Below are 12,206 nucleotides of genomic sequence, written 5' to 3' on the forward strand. Positions count from 1 at the left end.
TGCTGTATGAGAGTTGTTAAGAGAGTAAATCCTTAGAGTTCTCATCACAAGGAAAAAAAAATTTTTTCTATTTCTTTAATTTTGTATCTAGACAAGATAATGGATGTTCACTAAACTTACTGCGATAATCATTTCATGATGTATGTAAGTCAAATCATTATGCAATGTACCTTAAACTCATACATGGCTATATGTCAATTATTATCTCAATTGAACTGGGAGGAAAAAAAAGTCTGAGAAATGTCACAGCCAAGAAGAGCCTAAGGAGACATGATGACTAAATGTAATGTGGCAGCCTAAGTGGGATTCTGCAACAGAAAAAGGACATTAGGTAAAATCTAAATAAATCTAATAAAGTATGAACTTCAGTTAATAAAAAAAAAAAAGTAAAGAAAGGCAAGATGACAACATCCTATCAAATGGCTTAACAGTACATTTGAAGTGGCAAAAGAATCAGTAAACCTGAAGATAGATCAATAGAGATTATGCATTCCAAAGAACAGAGAGAAAAAAAGAATGAAGAAAAATGAACAGAACCTCAGAGAAATATGAGATACCATTAAGTGCACTAACATATGCATAAAGAGAGTATTAGGAGAGAAGAAAGAGAAAGGAGCATAAAAATTTTAAAAGAAGTAATGGCTGAAAAGTTGCCAAATTTATTGAAATCATTAATTTCACAACAAGGAAGCTCAATCAAGTTCCAGGAGGATAAAGGCACAGAGATCCACAAAAGACACATCATGCTCAAAATGCTAAAGCCAAAGACAAGGAGAAGATCTTGAAACCAGAAGAGAAAATGAATTCATCACTTACAAAGGATCCCCAATAACATTAACAGCTGACTTCTCAGCAGACACAATGGAGGGCTCCCCCTAAAATCACCTAGATTATTCAGCAATAAAAAGGAAAGAAGTACTGATACATAACTACATTTGTGCATTAGTTACCTTACTAACTTGGACATTAAATATTCCTTTTTTTTCCTTACTATGGAGGCCCAGATTTTTCTGGAAGGTACTTGGGCAGTTCTGAAACAAACATTTTATCCCTAATACTATGAGGCCCACAGAACTTACCGATTAGAAAAAACGTAGTTTGCTTCTTTACCACCATTTGAGTGACTCAAGCACTAACGGGTTGGGTGTGAGATAAGCTGCTCTCCGTGGTGCTGACACATCAACGAGGATCAGGGCGGTGGCTCCCAAAGGTGAGTTTACTTGCTGTTTCGGTCCCAGAGGCAATTTTCACTCATCTGCAATAAATGAGAAAAATAAGCACAGTGCATGAAGTTTTTCATAAAGTTAATTCTATTCAATATAAATGACATTCATTCTGTTTGTGTTCAAGCCAGGATGTTAAAATATTATTTTTTATAAATACTGGGAATAATAGATGGTAGTTGGTAGTTTTAAGGTCCTTATCTGATACAGTATAATAATGCTGACAATCCTTTGTTGGTCTCTCTACTTATTTTTATTTTACCAGTCTACAAAATCCAAAAGTCTGGGTGCCAGCTCCCTTGGGATACCATTGTGTATCTGGGAAGTAGAAGGAGCCATGGATCCCATTCTCTGCGTTCCATGTTTTATTTACAATGAGGCTTGAATTGCAGGGTAGTTGTGGCAGGAACTGACTTTCGGCATAGGTAATAGATGACCATTGCAATCCCCACAGAGCTGGAGAGACAAGACCCCCAATTATCAGCAAACCGTGGGAATTGCTCCACACCCCACTTACAGAGGACTACATGTAGTTGCCTGTAGCAGAAAATAATAATAATAATAATAATAATAATAATAATAATAATAATAATAATAATAATAATAATAATGATAATAATAATAATAATAAAATAAAACTTTCACAGGGAGGTTGTACTCTGGCCTTGCCCAAGCAAGAGCAGTATTGCACAGCACGGACCCTGGAGCTCAAACCTGGGCTCTACCATCATTAGCAGTGAGACCTAACCTCTCTGTGTCAGATACCTCAAGATAAAGTAGAGATATTAATAGTAAGTTTTTGTGAGGATTAAATAGAAATGCATATAAATGGCCTAGCATATAGTAAATGGCTGATACATTTTTGCCATAACCATGTCCTGTCACTGTCCACTATAGAATAGAGCCTACAGTACACTTCTAGGTTCCTCTCTTTCCACTGATCTCTCAGTAATAAAATGAGCAATGCCTAACTTTTGCCCCAAGTCTGAGTTATATGTAGCTGTCTCTTTGTCTTATGTATAATAGAGTTAACTATAAAAATGCCCTTTTAAAACTAAAGAGTGTGTGCATCAAAAATTTTGTTTTACATTATATCTAATATCTATCAAGTACTGACTATTTGCCAAGTACCATACTAGGTACTTTTCATGTCTGTCTCTTAGTCCTTTTCACAATGCCAAGAGGTAAATTTGACCAATACCCATACTTACAAGCAAGGAAACTAAAGCGTAAGCGAAGGCACAAAAACACCACATCTGCTTTGCCTGATGTCAAACAACCAGCAAAGGGCAAAAGAAAACAGACTGTCTGGTTGTAATGCCCTTGTTCCTCATCCCCCTGCTCTACTGCCTCCCTTTGGCTCCCTGTCCCCTTTCCCTCACACTAAACGTATCTAGGGGCATAGATCTAAATATTGCTGTTTTATAGATGGAGAGATTGAGAGAGAAGCTACCACCACCCAATACCTTCACAGGGGTCAGAACTGAGGGCCTTTTCTTGCCTCATCTCTGCAGGTGCCCATCAGTATAAGTACGGTAAGAACCGAGCTGAGGAGGATGCCAGGAGGTACCTGATAGAAAAAGAGAAGCTGGAGAAAGAGAAAGAGACAATCCGGACAGAGCTGATGGCACTGCGACAGGAAAAAAGGGAACTAAAGGAGGCCATTCGGAACAGCCCAGGTACCTATGTGGGTGTGGTCCTGAGCACATGGAGGGGGGGCCTCAGCCTTGACACCTCCCCTTGCACCAGCCACCTGGTTTCTTACCAGGAACAGGTAGGCTTCTCCCCGCCTTTTCTTCCCCCCACCTCCTCTCTCCCCCTCCTCTCCCTCCTCCTCCTCCTCCTCTCTCCTGACTAATGGAAGTACCACCAATTTAATAAATGCTTTTAGAGTGAGGGGATGAAAAAGCAACACAAATGTGTACACTTAATGTGGTAAAATAAGATCTGATCATAGAAATGTTAAAATGTGAAAAACAGAGTGTACCTTACAATTAAGGAAATAAGACATATCCTTTTGAACTCCACATTAACTCACTCATTTACAAATACATGCTAAGCATCCAAGTGTGTGAGACATTAGGCTAGGTACTGGGAGTGATGGACAGTGACACTTCGCCAGGATCCTCTTCTGAAACCCAAGGCCATGGCCTCTGCAGGCCCTGCCTGCCCTGGGCTCCTCTGCACCCCACTTTCCTGCCAGGTTTCTGTTGAATTTTCTCTATAGCTGCAGTTCAGCACCCTTTCAGACTGAGGTTTCTGAACATCTGGAGGGAATAGAGGTCTTCTCCTTATATAGAATATGTCCAGGGTCATACAGCCTCATGAGAATCGGATGGAACCTATGGAGGGTTTCCTAAGGGAGAAAATCCCCACAGTTCACAATGTTGCAAGCAATTTTAGGAGCTCATGTGCTCCTGGAGCCATAGATTGCCCAGGAATACATGAGCCTCAGACTGAGAACTTCTGGCTTAAAGATTTGTTATGTGTGTCTAGGAACTAGAATCAATGGGAAGAAGGCACAAAAATGCAGTTTGGTTTCAATATGAAGAACTATGAGTCAGAACCAGGATTTGGACCAGAATGACTTGACTGTCCAACTTGTCCTGCTCAATTTTTTTCTATTGCATATCACTTTTTAACATATTATTTATTTACCGCATTGTTCTCTGTCTGTCTCATGCACGCGCATGTGCGCGCAAACACACACACACACACAAATTATAAGCTCCAAAAGGGCAAAGATCTTTGCCTATTTTGTTCACTGATATATCCCAAGGGCACAGAACAGTGCCTGGTACGTAGTAAGCACTCAATAAATATTTACTGAATGAATGAATGAACAAACAAGTGAATGAACAAATGAATTTTTAAAACCCACCATTGCTAGAAAAACCTCCAGTGCAGCTTCCCTCAGGGCAAACAATGGAACTGATTTTTAAACCTGGTAAGATCCAACACAGCTCTTGGCACAACATAGTTTTGTTGGCTTAAACTGAATAAGCAGCTAAATCCTAGTAGGAGTCTATGATCAATGTAAAGCCCTGTGTCATGATTCTTTGTTAAAAGAGAAACCAAACTCAAATTGGCTTAGAAATGAAAAGAAAAACGTAATGGGAAACTTGAGTGATCAGTGACAGCAAGGCCTTTTCTAGTTCTTGCTTCTGCCTTCCCCTACACTGGTTTCATTCTATGTCCCTCGTGGTGGTATAAAGGCTACACAACTCTAGCCCTCATCCAATCCATGCAGCCACCCCAGCAGAGAGGCTTCTCTTCCCAAAGGCCCCCCAAAACACTTCAAGATTCACTCTGATTAGACCAGCTTTGATCCCTAAACCAATCACTGTGACCAGAAAAGGAGATATAATTATGAGCCAGGGTCTAAGTTATGTGCCAACCCTTTAACTAGGAGTGAGGTCAGCCCCATTCAAACTGTAAGGAATGAGAACGGAATGGGGAAATGGATACTGGGCAGGTAAAAACCACACAACGTAGCATGGAGCTAGAACCCCAGGCCCAAAATCCATCCCTTCACCAAGACTGAGGCTGGAAAGGCCCTTGGGGAGGGCAGACTAGGGCCTGAGGTCCTGCCAAACTCCCTGATGCTTCCAGGCCAGGCTCAGCTATTTCTCATCAATGTCTTTGGACACAGGGGCAAAGTTAAAGGGTCTGGAGGAGGCCCTGGCCACCCTGGAAGCTCAGTGTCGGGCGAAGGAGGAGCGCCGGATTGACCTAGAGCTGCGGCTGGTGGCTGTGAAGGAGCGTTTGCAGCAGTCCCTGGCAGGGGGGCCAGCCCTGGGGCTCTCTGTGAACAGCAAGAACAAAAGTGGGGTGAGTCTACTCCCTCTGCACCAGGCGAGCTGCTCCTTAACTCCCTCATACGCTACAGATCTTCATGATCACTGTTTGGGGTAGGAGTTATGCTATATACAGATGAGAAAGCTGAGGCCCACAAGGAGAGCAGACATGCCACAGGTGGCACAGCTATGAAGGGGACTCTTCAAGCTCTTCTCTGGCCTGTGTTCTCTCCACTGAAACACCAGCATTTGACTTTTTATCCTGAATATGATCTTAGAAGTGCCCTTGGAGCTATTGACAATAATAACAAACTTGTGTTGATCAATTACCTTAGGCCAGTACAGCATCTTAACCTGTATTATCTCACACAATCTTCACAGGTCTGTGACATAGTATTATGTGTGCTCACCCCATTTGAGACTTTAAGGAAACTAAGGTTCAGATGTTGAATGTCTTGCTCAAGGTCACTCAGCTAAGTGGGAGACAAGATCCAAAGCCAGGAAGTCTGACTCCAGAGCCCTGCTTTAGCCACCAAGCACATGCCCTCTCCTAGGATCCCCAGTGTACCAGGCCATCCTCAGGGATTTGCTTCCATTACTTCTAATTTTCCCAGCAACTCTTCTTGAATAGGACATCCTCAGGGAGAACTTCACTGACCTGTCTTTATCAATATTTCAACCTCAGCATTACTGACACTTGAAACCAGTAATTCTTTTTTATAGGGACTATTATGTGCATTGCAGGATGTTTAGTGTCATTCCTAGCACCCATTTGATGCCAAATTCACTGATGCTTCAGGCCAGGCCCAGTTATGACAACCAAAAATGTCTCCAGAATTGCCAGATGTCTCCTGGAGGACAAAATCGCCCCCATCTGGGAACCAGTGGTCTAAATTACTGACAGTCCCATCTGTTATTCTGCCTCATAACATTAAGCACAATTTGTGTGTGAATATATGTATCTGTATACATGTATATAAAATATATTCATGTCCTTACTTACCTGCCTCCCCCACTAGATTGTATTTTTACTAAGAACTGGACTGTGTCTGTTTTGTTTATCATTATACACCTGGTTCTTCAGTCTGAAATAGAGTAGGAGTGCAATAAATGTCTGTCAAATGAATACATGTTATACCTGCTTTCAGACAAGGAAATTGAGACTCAGATGAAATAACTAGTCCAATAAGTGTGAGTTGTCACTGGGAACAGTATTCCTATTGTTGTCTGAGGTCACACCACACCTCATGACTCTGAAGTCAGAGAAGTTTCTTCCACCCCTACACTTCCTCTCTGTGGAGCATTTCCAATCTCAATTAGAGATGAAGAGTTTAAGGGCCAGGGAAAAAACAACTTCCCAAAGTCACAGAGGGCTGGTGGGAGTTAGAAGTGGTTTGCTCATCCAAGCTGCTTTCTCCCACCAGTATGCCCCGATATTCACATTCCAGGCTTTTCCCTCCACTTTTGATCCTTATGATGGCTTTTGGAGACAAATAGTCTTCTCTAAGTTCTCTGCAGGCTTAACTCTAAGTATGTCACTAAAGGAATTACATCCAGTAAGGTACTAAGCAAACACTGGGAAAATACAGGGGGTAAAGGCAGTGTAGAAAATGCAAAGGAATATAGGAGAGAAGTTAAGAGACAGGACTGTGGGTTTTGAATCCCAGCTTTCCCACTCACCAACTGTATGGCCTTGAGCAGTGACCTGATCTCATTTTCCTTATCTGTAAAATAGGATGACTAACAATAGCACCTGCTTTATAGGCTTCAAAAGGCTAAATTAGCTAATCTATGCAGTGCTTGGTGTATAATGAGTGTTCAATAACTTTAATTTTAGTAATTTTTGTCATTATCTTTATTCCAAGGCCCTCAGGTATCTTCCACCCGTTTGATGCCAGAATGTTTGCATAGTACCTTCTACTTACATTCTTTTGCGGGCAGGCTGAGTGTAAGTAGCCAGCACTAGACCTCACCTATGTAACTATTCTTATCATCAACAGGAAACTGCAAATAAACCCCAGAACAACGCCCCAGAGCAACCTCTCCCTGTCAATTGTGTTTCTGAGCTGCGGAAGAGAAGCCCATCCATTGTAACCTCCAACCAAGGAAGGGTGCTACAAAAAGCCAAGGTACCCCGAAAGCTAAGCTTATCAAAATTCAGAGATCTGGCAGCCTGCCTTCTATGGAACCTCACCAAGAACCAAAAAATCAGCTAGTGAGAAAGGCAGAGAAATGCCAATATATCCAAATAGTAAAACTCACAAACTTTGCTCAGAGACGATTTGCTCAAATCTCATTCAGAACCTGTTTACTTTTTCTTAACACATAGTTCTAACAAGTTCTGGTTTCTGAGCCTGCAGAAACTTGGGGCCAGCAGTGTTTCACAGCTTCTCGAATTTCAGAGAGACAATATGGTGCATATGCTATATATGATGAAAAACCCCAAATTCTCAGGAGGTACCCTGTAAGTGAACACGTTAATAATTCTACAGCAAGACGTGAATATTCACACCATGTGGAAGAAATAGATTACAAACAGCCTCCTATCAGTTCAGGTCAGGTTCTGTCACCAAATGAGTATGTGCCAAAACACTTGAGAAAAATTTTGGTTTCAGAGCTCTTTGCATTTCAGAATTGCAGATAAGAAAGTGTGGACCTAAAAATACAAATACCTGAGCATTAGGATATGAGACTAGAGAAGTAACTGGCCCAAGACCAGATCATCTAGATCAGATCAGACACTGGCAAACTTTTTCTGAAAAGAGTCAGATAGTAACTATTTGAGGCACTGTGGAACACGTGGTCTCTTTCACAATGACTCAGCCTGGCCATCAGAGCAGGAAAGTAGCCATAGGCAATATGTAAATGAATGATGAACATGGCTGTATCCCAATAAAACTTTGTTTATGGACAGTGAGACTTAAATTTCATATAAATTTCAGGTGTTGTGAAAAATTATTATTTTTCCAAATATTTAAAAATCTAAAAACTGTTCTTAGCTGACAGGTCACACAAAAACATGTAGCAGGCCAGATATGGCCCATGAACCGTAGTTTGCTTCTCCTTGATCCTTGCAGGCCATTGGAAGACCTTTGGATTTTGTTCTAACATAATGGAAGGTCAATGGCAAGTTTTGACCAAGGAATTTTTGGTCATGAATTACATTTTTAAAGGACCATCCTGGCTATGCTGAGAATGATAAGGGAATATGAGAGACCAGTAAGAAGCAGTAATCTTGGTAAGAGATTAGAAAGGTTTAGTAGAGGTGATAGGAAATAGCTGGCTTTGGAGGTAGAGCTGAAGGATTTGCTGATGAGGATGTGGAGGATGAGGAAAAGAAAGGATGACTTAGGTCACTTCCCTGAGCAACTACAGTCTAGATGGTGAAGACTCAAGAGGCACAGGTTGGGACTGGAGAATTCTCCCACCAAGAATTTTCTAAACATCACCTTCTAACCCGGTTCATACTATCCCCTCTGGGGCTGGCTGGAAACACCATAGATTGTATATGAGTAAAAAGCCATTCACTGTTGGCCATGACTTCATTGTTCATCTCAGGTGAACTCCTAGATGACCCCAGAAGGAACAGGGCCCTGTGAGCAGCCTGTCCTCACCCTTATTGTTAAACTGCCTTGCCTTCTCTCCTATCAGCCTCCTATACCAGTCACAGTGCTGGGGAATAGCACTGATGCGGTCTCCACTCCCCAGCTCCTTCTGGACCTCAGTTTCCTTGTTTGAAAAAGACAAACTGTGGTGTTTGAGTCCCCTTAGAGGTGAGACCCAGTGTGGAGGTATGGCTTACCTGAGGCCAAAGAATGAGAGTAGATTAGGACCTATGACTCTCTAATCTGGCCATGGAGATCTTTAAATAATTAGGTGCAGTGGAATGGTTTTATCCTACAAGTCACAGTAGAATATTCAACAGACTGATTTTTTTCTGTCTTTCTCTACTTCAGGAATGGGAAATGAAGAAGACCTAGAAAGAAGATGAGGATTTCATCCAAAGGAAATATCACCTTGTCCATTCAAGAGAGAAATGCTTTTTCACAAGGAGACTTCGGAAGACTGGAAATAGCCCACACCCTCTGGGGCACCCAAAAGACCAGCCTTTATCGTCTGCATGATTATAGGGGACATGGGGAGGGAAGAAGTAGAAGAGAAGAGGGAAATGGAGGGCAACCTTGTAACTTTATGGAAGGTGGAAAAGGGGGTGGAGGGAGACAGAAATCTGCACAGTTGTAAAGGTTTTGTTAAATGTCTTTGCCTTCCTTTCTGAAGAAGAAATGAAAGCACATGTGAATAAGACATTCCATCCCATTCTCAGCATCCCATTCCCAGTCCTTAGGGCAAAGGAGGGCAGAGCTGAGGCATCAGTGGTGCAGTGTAAAGAGACAAGACTTGATTATCCAATCACACTTGTGCCAAATGGATTCATGTTGGGCATTACTGATAACCTCTGGGCAAGATAAATAGGATAAAAAAAATCAATAGAATTATCTCCTGCATAAAAATGAACAAAAACTATAGAGATCATGTATATCCTACAATCATTCTTCATGATTACAGAATCCTCATGATACAGAATCCAGAATCCCAGATTTGGATGTTTTCAAGTCAGAGATCTGGCAAAAAGAGGTTAATTAGGCAGAGAGGTTCAGTAGCTGACATATTTTAAGCTCACAGTGGCACTAAGTGACAGGAGTATGGATTTCTAATGTCCACAGGATGCTACAGGCATTGTAGGGTAGGGTCATTTGCTGTCAATCAGGCCCCTTACTTAATTTATATGGCACTCAGGCTCAAGAAGCTATGGTTAGAAACCCAGGTGACACCCTTTATTTAGGTCTAAACCTTATCTTACACTTGAAGGCCCACCAGTCTGCCTTTCCATACCTGCTATCAAGAAAAACTATGACAGAGGATGGTGTCTCATTTCTGCCACAAGGGTGCTAAGCCTTTTACAAACACTTGGTATTTTTACAGGGGAACAAGGACCTCAAGTCCCAGGTAGTCTCCTTACTACTCACTGCTTTCTCAACACTGTAGGCACTTTATAGGTCTTTATCACCTTTCCCCCCAATAAAGATAAAACCACTTAACTCTTGAGTTCAGAGGTTAGCTCAGGAAGAGAGAATGGAAATCCCAGCATAACCTCTGGACACTCTGCTAGAGGCTTCACATACTTTATTTACCTATGGCTTTACATACTTGAGCCTCACTCAAACTTTATCGCCCTCTGAGGTAGCTGGAGATCAGAGCAAGTAGCATAACCTGACCAAAAGCACCCAGCTGCCAGTGGCAGAGCATAAGGTTTAGGGCTGATAAGCCCGGATCCACGCATGGCTGTTTGAGCCCTGCCTCTTCTACTTAACCAGCTGTGACTTTGGGAAAGTCGTTTGACTTCTCTGATTCTTGTTTTCCTTACTTGTGAAAACTAGGTTAACAATTGTACTTTTCTCCCATGACTACAGGGGGAATTCAATGAGACAATACATTGGAAGCATCTTGCACAATGTCTGAGAAATAGGAAATGTTCAGCCAATAGAGTTTCTTCTTATTAGCTAGATAAGAAATGATTGACTCAAAATTCTGTTCCTTCCACTGAAGAAATGACTTTTACATAGTTATTACAACCACCAAAAGCTAAAAGGCAACCAATCCGTAACTGACAGCTTTCATCCAGATTCCACCTGAGTGTTTTCAGTGACAAAGGAGCTTACATAATCTGGATTGTCAGTGTTTTCTTAAAATGTGGATCCTGTAATGGTAACCAGCAATCTGATTGCATCCTCAGTGTGTGTCACATTCTTTCTCATGCAACTATTTTGAGGTGAAATGTCCTTTCCCATCAATAGATTTTGGATTCTTTGAGAGCGGGGACTCTTAGAAATTAAAAATTAACATTTACTAAGCACTCAACATGCATCAGGCACTGTGTTAGCCAGGGCCGGCTTCACAGGCATGCCACGTGTGCAGTCATGCAGGGTTCCGCACTTAGCAGGGCCCTATGCTTAGTTTAATGCTCTGCTGTTACCCTCCGAGTAATCTTGAACAAGGGGCTCCACATTTTCCTTTTGCCCTCTAAATTATATAGGTGATCCAGGGGCTAACTCACCACTTTTGCAGGTATTATCCCTTTAGTCTTCCCAAAACCCTGTGAGTTAGGTTCTCTTACCCCAGTTTTCACAGTTCAGGAAATGGAAGCCCAAAGAGGTTAAGTAGCTTGCCAAAGCCCAGTTAGGAAATGGTGGGGCTGGCACTTGAACACATGAAATCTGACCCTATAGCCCCCCTCCTTAGTTCCAAGGTTCTATTTTATTCATGTCTCCCCTCTCCCCTTGCTCTGCAGCATTCAGAAGCACACATGCACTTAATAGATGAATGAATGGATGCATATATGCAGCACATCTGCTGTTAAGTTAGCTAAGAGAAGTGTAAGCAAAATGGCAAAAGCACGGATGCCAGTTCTGGTTTGATTGTTTTTTCAAAGTTTTCAGGCTCATGGGTCTCAGCTGGGCTTGAAACTCCATCCTCTCCAGCACTGCCAAGTGTTCAGACTATCAGTTTTCTAGTATCATCGGATCCTCAGTGGGGATCCTTGAGCAGGTTCACCAACCTCTCTGACCCTTAGTTTTCTCATATGTAAAAAAGAATCATAATTCCTCCTTAAACCATGTTACTCTTCTCCTAAAGCCAAAAAGAAACATAAGGTGTTGGTTACAACACATGTGAGCTGGGCCCTGGACAGAATATAAAGATGCAAAAGCCTCCAGCTCTGCCCTCATGGAACTCACAGACAAGCAGAGAGAACATCTGACCCAAATAGCTATACTACAAGTAAGCCACGTTATGGTGAAGATTCAGAATGATGAAAGCACACCTCCCATCCCTTAAAAAACTTTTTTTGATATTAGGGACTATTTAGTAAGTAGTCTGGCAACTCCATGTGCCCTCAACCCCAATTACCAGTCCATCCTCACATCCTGTCTACTTTCCCTACTTACGCCTCTCTAAAATCCAGCCACTTCTTCCTATCTCCACTGACACCATCCAACTTCATTAATTCACTCCACAAACATTTTAGCACCTACTATGTACACCTTTTGTTCGAGATGTCAGAAATCACAGCTGTGAACAAGACACCCTAATCCAAGTTCATACACTAGTTGGGAGAACAAACAAAAAG

At 41.9% G+C, this 12,206-nt stretch overlaps 1 protein-coding gene across 2 annotated transcripts in view; it reads left to right on the forward strand.

Moving 5' to 3' along the window:
* AFAP1L1 (actin filament associated protein 1 like 1) overlaps positions 1–9,546 on the forward strand; it is a 57,834-nt gene extending 48,288 nt beyond the window's left edge. For both annotated transcript variants that reach the window (XM_074360907.1, XM_010956087.3), the window contains exons 16-19: positions 2,738–2,902; positions 4,876–5,054; positions 7,021–7,149; positions 8,977–9,546. In XM_074360907.1, the coding sequence (XP_074217008.1) occupies positions 2,738–2,902; positions 4,876–5,054; positions 7,021–7,149; positions 8,977–9,000 (497 nt within the window). In that variant the 3' untranslated portion in view covers positions 9,001–9,546. The remainder of the gene's footprint in view (positions 1–2,737; positions 2,903–4,875; positions 5,055–7,020; positions 7,150–8,976) is intronic.
* Positions 9,547–12,206: the final 2,660 nt, after the last annotated feature.

Source organism: Camelus bactrianus, chromosome 3 (assembly GCF_048773025.1).
Source record: "Camelus bactrianus isolate YW-2024 breed Bactrian camel chromosome 3, ASM4877302v1, whole genome shotgun sequence".
Taxonomy (NCBI): domain Eukaryota; kingdom Metazoa; phylum Chordata; class Mammalia; order Artiodactyla; family Camelidae; genus Camelus; species Camelus bactrianus.